Source organism: Lissotriton vulgaris, chromosome 7 (assembly GCF_964263255.1).
Source record: "Lissotriton vulgaris chromosome 7, aLisVul1.2, whole genome shotgun sequence".
NCBI lineage: Eukaryota > Metazoa > Chordata > Amphibia > Caudata > Salamandridae > Lissotriton > Lissotriton vulgaris.
The window spans coordinates 1,573,746,993-1,573,759,420 of NC_141695.1; the positions used below are offsets into that span (position 1 = coordinate 1,573,746,993).

The 12,428-nt window shown below is 49.0% G+C and overlaps 1 protein-coding gene across 2 annotated transcripts in view; it reads left to right on the top strand.

The window, feature by feature from the left end:
* DOK5 (docking protein 5) overlaps nt 1-11,519 on the top strand; it is a 664,757-nt gene extending 653,238 nt beyond the window's left edge. For both annotated transcript variants that reach the window (XM_086929014.1, XM_086929015.1), the window contains exon 8: nt 11,167-11,519. In XM_086929014.1, coding sequence (XP_086785140.1) covers nt 11,167-11,231 — 65 coding nt within the window. In that variant the 3' untranslated portion in view covers nt 11,232-11,519. The remainder of the gene's footprint in view (nt 1-11,166) is intronic.
* Nucleotides 11,520-12,428: the final 909 nt, after the last annotated feature.

A 12,428-nucleotide genomic window follows, 5' to 3' on the forward strand; every position in this document is an offset into this window, starting at 1 on the left:
GTGCAGCTCGTTGGGGTCTTCGAAGGTCTTGCTCCCATGTCTGTCTATGATTCTCAGTTTTGAGGGTCCTGCGAAGGAGAAAGTAATGTTATTTTTACGCAGGGTCTCTCGCTGGGCTAGGAAGCCTTTCCTCACCTCCACCGTTAGCCTAGAGAAGTCCTGGGTGATTGTTACCTTCTTTACGTTTATCACCATTGGCTTGCCCTTCCTGGCCACTGCGAATATTGCATCTGTGTGATTGTCTCGTAGTGGTTTGCATATTATTGGTCTGGGGGTGTTGCTGTTTGTTGGTTTCTTTGCTGGTATGCGGTATGCTTTGACGAGTTCGAGCGGTTTGTCGAAAGTGAGACCGGTCAGTTTGGGGATTATGCTTTCCAGCATCAGGGCGCATGCTCCCGGGGTGTCCTCTTCGTCCTCGGGCACACCCAGTAGTCTTATGTTCCCTTTGCGGCTTCTGTCTTCTTGCTCTGCCATGGATCTCTGTAGTGCTGTTGTTCTCTTTATGACTAGGCCTAGGTCCTTGTGTGTTACATTGGCGCGGTCTTCCAGTTGGCTTATCCTTTTCTCTGCCTCATCTATTCTGCCGTTGGCTTTGCTTTGCTCGGCTCTTATTGCTATTAGTTCCATTTGGATGTTGTCCACTATTTTTTTTGTGGCTTTTGCTAGATCATTACCCTCTGTTATCTTCCTTAGTAGTGTGTCCAAAGTGGTTGTTTCGTTGCCCTGTTCTCCTCGTTCTTTCGCGGGTGAGGCAGTTAAATCGTTTTTGTTCTTCTTTTGGACATTTGTAATCTGGTTGCCATTTTTCCCTGCCATTGCGTCGAAGCCCCTTCTGACCTGATGTGTTTGAGGTCTCACTTCTGTTGGTTGGTGTTTTGTGGGTCCTTTTTTTAGTCTTTTGTCCTCTTTGTTGCTTGGGGTGGTCGCTGTGGTTAGGTTACAATCCCTGAATCTGGGTGGCCACTTGACCACTCTGGTCTTGGTCCTGGACTCCGCCAGCCTCCTGCGGTGTCTCCCTTTTTATTCCTTACGCTCTTGAGCCACTGAAGGTGACTGTCCGCTTCACCTTTGGTTTGTTGGTGGATGGGCTGCTCTTCTGGCCACTTCAGGTCGGCGCGGACTGATCTGCAGGCCTGTCTGGACAGCGGGGGGGGCGGGTTTGCTTCGTGCGACTCTTTCGCTTGGTGTTGTCTCAGTTCCCAGGTGCTTAAACGTCCCCCCCCTTGACTCTCCGCTTGCCCAGTTTGGTTACCTCTTATTGCGGTGCTGTGGCGCCTCGCCCTTGAGGTATCCGCTTGTTTACTTTTGTGCCTTAGTTAAGATGGCCGCCCCTTTCGCCTGCCTCCCTGTGCCGCGTAGCGGTGATCGCGGTGCGGGAGGGATTTTGTCTCAAATCTGGCTTGTCTGGCTTGTTTCCATCCGCTACAGCTCCCTTGTTTACTGATCGGCTTCCCTATTTGGCGTATGTGAGCTTGCGGTGATTGTTACTTTTACGTTCTGTAAGACTCCTCTGTTTCCTTAAGCAAGATGGCCGCCACACGCTTCTTAGCTCCTGCCTAAGATGGCCGCTTCCGTGCAGTCTCTCCTCTTCCCCCTCTTCCCTGGTATTGCGGTCAGCTAGGTGGTTTTTCGGAGCTTCGCCTTTGGGGGGGGGGTGTGAGGGGTGGTACTTGTTAAGCGTCTGCTCTGAATCGCTCTACCTTGCGGCAAGCAGTGTGCGTTCCGGATCTTCCCTCAAGAGTCCGCCGCTATCTTATGCTACACTCTGTCCTCCACCTCCCGGATTCCTTCTCGCTCTGGCCTGGCCTGCCTTCCCGGTTGTGGCGGGCGCTGCCTGCGGTTGTGCGCGTCTCTCTGTGTCTTGTCGCCCTCGTCGGCGTTCCGCTCCTTCCGCCTGATCCAAAATGGCCGCCCGCGGCTTCAGTCCTAACGAATATGGCCGCTTCCTATTGTTCACGTTGTGCCCCCTCTTCCCCCTGCGCTTTGCGTTGATGTCGGTTAGGCGGTCTTCTAGGACTTCGCATGGGGGGGGTGCAGCTGCTTGGATAAAACTGCGTGCGGTTTATTTTCGGCGTCTGCCCTGAATCGCTCTTACTTGGTGGCCGGCGATCCGTTGTGGTCCTCGGGTCGTCTCTCAGGCGCTCGCCGCCATCTTGCGCTTCCTTATTCCTCTCGCCTTGCCGATTTTTCCCTCGCCTTGATCTGCCTTCCCAGCGGACGTTGCAGGTTACAGATGCTTGTGGCAGGTGCCCCTTCCGTTCATACACCTCTCCTTGTGTTTTTTGTTGTGCTTGTTGGCGTTTCGCTTCTCCTGCTCGCCGTTCGTTTGACTTGGGGGTCGGGAGCTCCGGACTTAGGTCTGCTGCCTCCTTGCCATCCAAGCCACGTCCCCCCTTATGCCTGATTTACTAACATTTGACCCATCACAATGCAGCAAGACTTCTATCTGTGCTGCCCTGCAACAAATGCTGAGAGCAGGAATGCATCACATTTACTGAGATATAGCTCAATCCTGATCTCCTTCTGTGCTGGCACACTGAGTGCAGCCTAGTGCCAACACTGGCACCCTAGAGCAATGGTGCAAGGGTGCCTGCAATACAGGTGGGATTGTTTGTGTGCAGGAAGCAACACTTTCCTGCACAAAAACATTCCTCAGAGGCATTTTCTTCTTTCTACATGTGCTACAGAATGCAGCACACATAGAAAGAGGGAGAAATACACATATTTCTTCTTGCTATGCCTCTGTAGTGATGGTGTGGCATTTTGATGCAATCCCAGGTTTACTCACCTTAGTAAATCTGGGATTGTGCCAAAATCCATGGGTGAATTTGTGGAAATGCCCACGCACTTCTCCACCTATGAAAAACCTTCCCAACGCAGAATAGCACAAGTAGGTGTGGGTGGAATAATTAATTAAATAATAATGATTGTGAAATACATTCTGCCTCTCTACCGGCGGAATTAATCTGCAATAATTATTTGTTTCTAAGAGGGCTGAATGAGGGTTCAGTCACTCTATGTTTAAAAATCACTGAAGAATAATATTTTAAACAAAGAGGGACTGCTCCCTCTGGAGTTTAAAAATCACTGCACTGCAGTTCATACCCCTGAGCACCCTTACATACCCTGCAGTAATTAATGCAGAATATCTAAGGCACTGAGGGGCATGCACTGCAGAGTGATATGCAGTGGTTTCTGAAGTTTAGAAACCACTGCCTACTACTCAGCGGTGGTGTGCTTACATACTCTGCAGCAATCACTGTAGAGTATGGAAGGCTGCTGAGTAGCTCTTGGCTGTGCTATTTTCCTGGTGAAAACGGCATAATTTCATCTATTTAGGAAAAGAGGGTGCATTTTGAGCTAAGAAAATAGCAGCAATTGACCACTCCTCCCGCTGCAGAATTCCGTGGAGTCTTTCAGAATTTTAATGGAATTTCTAGGAATTCCGATATATCAAAGTGCGCCAATTCTTCCCATCACTAACCACAAGGCAGACCCTTGCTCTCTTTGACATTCTGAATTTCTCTCTATGGTTTGGCACTGTGTAGGTGTTTTTAAAAACGGGTATGGTTCTCCCACTCTTGTAGAAACTCTCTCTTTATTCCTCTTCTGCCTATAACTACAGGGTGATTTCTATTCTTCCGGCTTAAATAAACTGGAAGCTGGTAGGGTTTGTGGCACTGTACTACAGTGCTTTGGTTATTTATTTTCAAAAAGAATTCAGGGTGTTACTCCTGGTCCTTTTCTCTCTTCTGCCTAAGGATTTAGCTGAGACAGGCCTCAAGGGTCTAGGTGCTCTCCTTATCCCTTTATTCTATAGCTTAAACCCCTTGTGTCCCTCTCTGCTGTGAATATTTTCAATTTGCATTGCATTGCATTGAATGCTGACAACACTCTTCCCAGATTAATAATAATAATAATAATAGGGGCATTTATATAGCGCTGGGTTTTTACGCGCACCGGCGTGTCCCCGCGCTTCGACCGCTGCGAAACCCTTCCTGGCTTCCCTGAGAGATGGTCCCTTGATGGGTATCTCCAGGGTGAGACCAGGCATCCCCGGCGGTCTGATGGGGCCGTTAGTGAAGATGAGGCAAGCTAGTGCCCAGAGTTGCCGAGTGTGATCGCTGATCAGAGTGGGCACCGAGGCGAGAGAATTATCGAGTCCGCTGTCCCTGGTCCAGAAACCTGCCGCGTCGGGAATCGAACCCTGGTCCAGGGCCGTCCTCTGCTCTCGGGTCTGCCGCCTCTAACCAGTGAGCCACACTACTTCACTGAAAGGTCATTTGGCAAATAATTGTGATGTCAGTGCTCTATTTGAAGTTGGCATGTGGATGTGGTACCATTGGTTGAACCTGAATATTAAAAATCATAGATTTTAATCACTGGCATACACCACTCAATCAATCAATCAATCAATCATAGCTTTTGTAAAGCACACTTCATACCCGAGAGGGTCTCAAGTTGCTAGGGGGAGAAGCTGCTACTGTTCAAAGAGCCAGGGCTTGAGGAGTCTCCTGAAGGTCTTTGGTTTGTTGTAGGCGAATGGGGAGGGTGTTCCATATCTTGGCGGCGAGGTGGGAGAATGATGTGCCACCGGTGGTCACTCTTCGGATGCGGGGGACGATGGCAAGGGCGTGGTCTGCGGAGTGGAGCTGGAGGGCGGGGGTGTAGAGGCCGAGTCGTCTGTTGAGGTACGTTGGTCTGGTGTTGTGAAGTGCCTTGTGTGCGTGTGTGAGGAACTTGAAGGTTATGCTCTTGTTGATGGGAAGCCAGTGCAGGTCTTTCAGGTAGGGTGTGATGTGGCTGCGGCGGGGGATGTCGAGGATCAGGCGTGCGGAGGCGTTCTGGATGCGTTGGAGCCCTATCAGGAGTTTGGCCGGGCTCCTGCGTAGAGTGCGTTGCCGTAGTCCAGTCTACTGCTGACGAGGGCTTGGGTGACCGTCCTTCTAGTTTCTGTTAAGATCCTGCGATGCATGCGGAGGGTGTTGAAGCAGGAGGAGGAGATGGCGTTGACCTGCTTTGTCATGGAGAGTGTGGGTTCGAGGATGACCTCTAGGTTTCGTGCATGGTTGGTGGGTGTAAGGGGTGCTCCTAGTGCTGTTGGCCACCAGGAGTCATCCCAGGCCGAGGGGGTGGGGCCGTAGATGATGACCTCTGTCTTTTCGGAGTTTAGGTTCAGTCGGCTGTCCCTCATTCAGTCGGCAAAAACCTTCATTCCTTCGTGAAGGTTGGTTTTGGGGGTTTGGGGGTCCTTGGTGAGCGAGAGGATCAGTTGGGTGTCGTCGGCGTAGGCGATGATGTTTAGGTCGTGCTGTCGGGCGATGTGGGGGAGTGAGGCCATGTACGCGTTGAACAGCGTTGGGCTGAGATATGAGCCTTGGGTTACGCCACTGATGATCTCTGTGGTTTTGGAGCGGAAGGGGGGAGGCTGATACTCTGGGTTCTCCCGGAGAGGATGGAGGTGGTCCAGTCCAGAGCCTTTTCTTGGATTCCGGGGTCGTGGAGGCGTGCTCTTAGTGTGTGGTGTCAGACTGTGTCAAAAGCGGCTGACAGGTCCAGAAGGATGAGGGCCACGGTTTCTCCATTGTCAAGCATGATCCTGATGTCGTCGGTGGCGGCAATGAGGGCAGTTTTGGTGCTGTGGTTGCTGTGGAACCCGGACTGGGATGGGTCCAGGATGTTTATCTCCTCGAGGAAGCTGGTTAGATGTTTGTTGATGGCCTTTTCAATGACCTTCACCGGGAACGGAAGCAGGGAGATGGGTCGGAAGTTCTTGAGGTCCTTGGGGTCTGCCTTGGGTTTCTTTAGCAGGGCACTGATCTCTGCATGCTTCCAGCTCCCCAGGAAGGTCGCTGTCTCGAAGGAGATGTTGATGGTTTTCCGGAGGTGGGGTGCGATGGTGCTGCTGGCTTTGTTGAAGATGTGGTGTGGGCAGGGGTCTTCCGGGGATCCAGAGCGGACGGTGTTCATGATCTTGATGGTGTCGTTGATTTGGCCCAGGCGAGCAGGCTGTTGGTGCAGGTGGTGGTGTGGGAGCGGGGGTGTCGGATGTTGCAGAGGTGGTGACGGTGTTGAGCTGTTGTGGATGTCTGCGATCTTGCGATGGAAGAAGGTGGCCAGCGAGTCACACAGGTATTGTGATGGTGGGATGTCGTTGGTGTTGGAGCTGGGGTTGGAGAGTTCCTTCACGATGGTGAAGAGCTCTTTGCTGTTGTGTGCGTTGTTGTCTAGGCGTTCTCTGAAGGCGGTCCTTTTGGCGGATTTGATGAGTTGGTGGTGTTGGCGGGTGGCGTTCCTGTGGGCTGTGTATCTTTCTGGCGTTTTGTCGCAGGTCCAGTTTTTCTCTAGTTTACAGCAGGCTCACTTGGAGGCCTGGAGGTCTTCAGTGAACCAGCTGGTTCTCTTGCTGGTGTGGGTGTTTGCGGGCTTCTTGAGCGGGGTGAGGGTGTTGGCGCAGTCATTGATCCATCATCTGAGGCTGCAGGCTGCGTCGTTGGGGTCGGTCGGGTCTGTGGGTGGGCTCTGGGCGAGGGCGGCGGTTAGCTGGTCCTCGGTGATCTTGCCCCAGCTGCGGCAAGGCATCTGCTGAATGCGATGGTGTATGGTGGGTTTCCTGAAGGTGAAGTAGATGTAGCGGTGTTTGGTCCAGTGGAGTTTGGTGGTGCGGTCGAAGAAGACGTGGGTGCTGGCAGAGAAGATGGGGTTAAGCGTGTGGCCGGCGGAGTGTGTTGGTGCAGTGACGAGTTGTCTGAGTCAGAGGTTGCCGAGGTTGTCGATCAGGGTGGAGGAGTTGGTGTCGTTGTTGTTCTCGAGTAGGACGTTCGGGTCCCAGAGGAGGATGTAGTCTATAGAGGTGAAGGCGTGTGTGCTGATGAGGTCGGTGATGGAGTCGCTGAACTGCTGTCAGGGTCCGGGGGGTCTGTAGATGAGGGTGCCTCTGAGGGTGGTGTTAGGGTTGGTGTGGATCTTGAAGTGCAGGTGTTCAGCGGAGCTGAGAGTGTCGTCGGTGTTTGTCGAGACCTGGCAATTCCTCCTCCTGTCCCATTGGTGTGGTACTTGCGGGTGATCTTGCAGCCTTCCAGGATGGCTATTGTGATGTCAGGTGCCGAGGAGGGGGTCAGCCAGGTCTCCGTCAGGAAGGCGACGTCTGGGACGTTGATGTCGAGTAGGTCCCAGAGTTCAACGGCGTGTTTGGGGGTGGAGCGGGAGTTGAGCAGGATGCATCTCAGGAAGTTGGGTTCTTCTGTGGGTGGGTTGGCGGGCCGGATGCTGGTGAAGTTGCATTTCCGCAGGAGAAGGGTCCTTGGGTGCGTTTCGGGATGGCCAGGCAGCAGGTGCGTGATCGACTGGTGTTGAGTTCATGAAGGGTGCTGGAGCCATAGAGGAGGCGGGCATCGTGGCGTTCGCGGGGCCAGGAGTCCTGGTGCTGGGCGCGGTTGAGGCGAGGACAGGCGCAGATGGGCTTGCCTTTGGCACGCCTCTGGTGCACCAGCGGCGTGCCCGCTGCGTGCGACCGCTGCTCGCCCGCTGCACGACCTCCATTTAAGGGGTTAAGGAAGGAGCAACTGGGAGGTGGGAGTGGGGCGGCGAATGGGCGCTAAGGGGGCGGGCCGCAGGGGAAGGCAGCGGCGGGAAAATAAATGGCGGGAGAGGGCACAAAGAATAAAATGAAGTTACATCAATGGCACAGGGGGGAGGCAAAAACAGTGGTGGAAACAGTGGCGGTGGCACAGAGGAGCAGCAGTGAGCGAGGTGGGGAGCAGCCTACCCTGAACCAGAGGGGCACAGTACATACAATGAGAATAAAACAGTGGTTCACAGTGAACACAATAAAAGAAAAGAGGTGCAAGCAGCAAAAAAGGTGCAGAACAAAGGGACAACAAGCAAGGCTGGACTCGAACCCCTACCAGCCTGGCAGAGGCACAGCACAGGCGGATGGCAGACCGGAGCTACTTGGGGTGAGAGCAGGTCCCTGGCCAAGGTCAGAGGTCCTGCTCTGGCAGTTATTTCTTTGGTCTATATACGTTCGCCCTTGCCGCAACATATCTTAAATGATAAAGAGTCTTAGGGGGAGATGTACAATCGTTTTTTGAGGTCGCAAACAGGATTTTTTCCCGTTTGAGGCTGCAAAATTGGTCTGCTCCATGTACAACCCTATTTTGCAAGACGGTAACCTATCACAGACTCGCAAAATATGGTTTGAGACTCGCTATTAGGAAGTGATGTGCCAAGGAAGTATCTTCCTTATATTGAGTCTAACTGCAAGGCATGATTGTTTTGCGACCCCATTTACGGTTGCAAATCACTCGCAGTTTACCACCTACTTCAGTTAGTGGACCCCTTGCCCCTTGTGAGTGGGTTCAAAAATATTTTTTAAGAGCAGGCAGTGGTACCAGGGACCACTGCCTACTTTCAAAAAAATGAAACAGAAACATTTCATTTTTCTTTTTTCTTTGGATTTTTTTAAAAACTGTTTTATTTAAAAATCATTCACAGACATGGTGGTCTGCTTACCCCAGCAGGTACCATCCCTAATGGTGTTGCAAATAGCACCTGCCTCATGAGTATTAATGAGGTAGGCAATTTGCGACCCCATTAGGAATCGCTAACAGTGTCTGTGACGCAGCTGTACATTGCATTTTGAGAGTTGCAAAGCGACGCAATTTGCGAGTCGCCAAATGTAAGGGTTGTACATCTGTCCCTTAGTGTTGAAATCAATACCTCTCTCTAAATGCACTGTCAAGTTTCCTCGGTGTCCCAAACGTCTCATATATACGGAAGATTGCATATTCATCAAGCCACTTGGCAAAGAAGAGTCTTAATTTTATTTAAGAAAAAGGGGCATAATATTATGTTGTCAGTTTGTTTTAAGTAGCATATTTTAAGCATGCAACATTTCCTACAATCCTCCTCCTTTGACAGGGTGCAGAGAATAGACACCCTTCACCCAGAGACAATTTAAGGCATGAGCAAAGCAGGTGATTGGCCAGGGCCCCCAACTTCCAGTGGGCCCCGTAAAGTGAGTGGAACAAATAAAATTCCTTAATAATGTTCAGAAAAACAAAACTGTTTATTCATCTAAACTGACTGCTATAGAAATTAGGGCTCAGATTTACTAAGGGTTTATGCTGGGGCAAAGTAGAACCAGGTGATCTAAAGGAGCACACAATCTTGTAAGGATTTTTCCTTTCCAGCAAAAAAGGTATTTTGTACCTGAAAGGTTCCCCTTTCTCAGTGTACATAGCACTTTGTGCTGCTCTTTGTCAGTTTCCACCACTTTGCATCAAAGGGCATGACTTGGGTGCAACTTTGTGGATTAGTGCAAGTATCCATAGTTTTTGTTGGAAAGCTTGATCTGTTAGGGTAGCCTGACTGGACTTTGCATCAAAACAATAATGCCACTGTGAATCAGGTGCTAAGATGGATGCAAGAAAATTTCCCTTTTTGTACAATCACCCCCACTTTTTGCTCCAAATGCTGATAGGTATGACTCTGTTTGTGCATTGGAGTCAGCTGCCCAGAACTCAGTGCCTGTGCTCTGTCCTACAAAATGCTATGTTTGGCGGCTTGGTAATCCCAAATTGGCAAAAGCTTTACCCTCCCATAAGTGCCTAGTATGTCGTACTAGGGGTACCCAAGGCATTGTTGGTAAATGGGTCTCCAAATGGGTCCCCAGGGCTGCAACACACTTTTGTGCCATCCTGGATGACCCATTCAACCTATTGACAGCAGGCACGCCATTTCAGATATGACATTTCTTTATTAATGTAATAACTGCACTTCCACAATTGCTTTATTAACCTTCTTGCTTTCTCACATTACCTTGAAAATGCACCATTTGTCGACTCATTTTAAAACTTTTCTCTGGGGAGAACCCCTCCAACCCACCTTAGGTTATTTCGGCTCGCTGGCTGTGCTCCCTTGCAATGGTGAACTCAAACACAATTTTTACGCCTTACCATTTTCAGATGTCACCAGCCGCCACTGCTTGTGGAATGTTCATCAATTAGCTCCTTGTTATTTTTTAGCACCTGGAGTTCGGGATGGGGCTAGTAACAGCATTGCTGACCGCAAATCAAATTGTAAAGTCTGGAGAAATACCATAGACATGTCATGTTTCACTAGGAAATTGCGACTACTGAGGCAGTGGAGGAGAATGAGACCCAGAAGAACTGATTACCCTAATAATTCATAATTTTTCAAAGAAATTTCAGGGTTCAACCAAGAATCACTGTTAATTCACCATGTGAATGTGAACATTCGTAGTGATGCCCATGTTGGGTAGGATTTTAAGGAAAATAACCAGTAGCGTCCCGTGGAGGGTGTTCCGGGGGGCGGTGGAGTGGATGGGGGATGGGCAGGTGGGGGGTAGCAAACTCCGGCTAACGGCCAACCCGAGTAATGTAATAAATAAATAAATAAAACAAATTTCATTGTGCGCACTGAAATGCCAAATGCGTTTCAGTACGCACAATGAATTTCGTTTTTTTTTTCCATTACTCCGGTCAGCCGTGAGCCAGAGTTTACTAACCCTCCCCTGCCCCACCCCCGCCCCTCCCCACTGCCGCGCGGAACTCCCTCCACGCCGGGCCACTACTGAAAATAACTTTAAAAATCAAAAGAATAAATCCTGTAGACATGTGTATGAAGATTTCACCAATACATCAGAGAGTACATTACACCATAATCATTGGTGTTTATCGAGCTTGACATTTCAATAAAACCGTAAATTAACTCTACTAATCCAGTTCAATGGAATACACCTAATGTTCCTTTATATAGCGGTCCAACTTTTTATTCCTATTTTTAAACATTCTTCCAGACATCCAATACCAACGAAAGTCTTACAAAGAAAGGTACATTCTTACACAGTTTCTAACCAAAATGTCAATGCTTTTCTAAGTTTGCAATATGGGAGGTATGTTGTTTCATAAAGGAGCATGTTAGTCGTACAAGATGGCTACAACTTTAAAATATTGATGGCATTCTCTCTGCTCCTTCTCAAGAGAGGGATAACAATTCCCAAAACTTGTGAGTTTAGATCTAACTCTTCCCTTTTGATCACTTTAAAGAACATGTCGCATTGTGGTTTTAGTATGAAAAAAAATGTAAAATCCACTCTAATTTTTTGATTTCTTTATTTTTCCCATTCTGCTGATGGACCAGATATTTCAAACCCACTGAAGCTCCATCGAACAGACACGTTTCCCACCTACCGGTCTGAGCACTGATGAAGACTGCAGGAAACAGAACAATAATAAAAGCATAAAAAACTTTCCATGAGCCTTGAGACACGCTGGCTGCAAAATAGCAATCATGCAATCCTGAGGATGTCCGCTGCAAAACATGCCTGGAATGGACAGTTCTGCAATATATTTATTACCTTTTTTACCTTTGCAAACATAAAAAAAAGAACTACGCGCTGTGGATAAAGAAGAATGGAATGTTTCATATTTAATAATTGGTCCTACAAACTGACCGATGACATGTTTTGTATATTAGATCATTGTTGCAATTACATGAATGCGTTCGGTGTTTTTTTTGTGATGTGTTAGCTTCGGCATATTATGAGCTCAAGGTATCTGGGCCTAAAAATATGAAGATGCAAGGTGACTTCCGGTTTTAAGAACTTGCTGCTCATTTATAGAACTCCGGGGCATATTATAAAGGGGGGCAATAGGAAATTATCGCCGCTTTAGTGGCCGTTTTCGGCCGCTAAGCGGCGATAATTCTATCGCCCTATTAGCAAGCTGTCGCTAACAGCAGTTAGCGACAGCTTGTAGGCGATAGCGAGTGGTTTGGGGCCCGCTTATCATGTCCGCAATATTTATCGCTAATGACATGCAAAGTGGGCGTACCCAACCTGTTCGTGACTGAAAGCTGTTGCTAACATCGCTATCGCCTATTACCAACACAGGCGTAGCGATGGAAATATTCGTGCTAAGAGTGAATATCTCCAAAAACTAACGCCTGCTCATACCAGTTCTTAGCCATTATATCCAATGGGAGGTGGATATAATCGCTAAGACCCTGTTAGCGATAATGCTTGAATATCGCTGTATTCTCAGCGATATTCACGGGTTTCGCTGCTATCACCGGAAATGTTATCGCTTCTGAGATAAACGTTGCTAATAGCACGTTATCTCAGCGATAAAATCTGGCGATTCGCGGCGATAAAAAAATTGAAGCTAACCCTACTTAGCGATAAATAACGCTATTTGTTGATAATATGCCCCTCCGTGACCATATACACTCAGCCTCAATCAATGATCGTTTTCTAAACATTGGTGGGTTCCTGCTTAGCTGAAAAAAGTGAGGCCTTTTCATCTACTTTGAGAATGCATACTGCAATAACAGCATCATCATCCGTGTTACTTCGTAGGCTGAGCACACCAGTTTCTTGATTTACCATGCCCTTACATTGCATT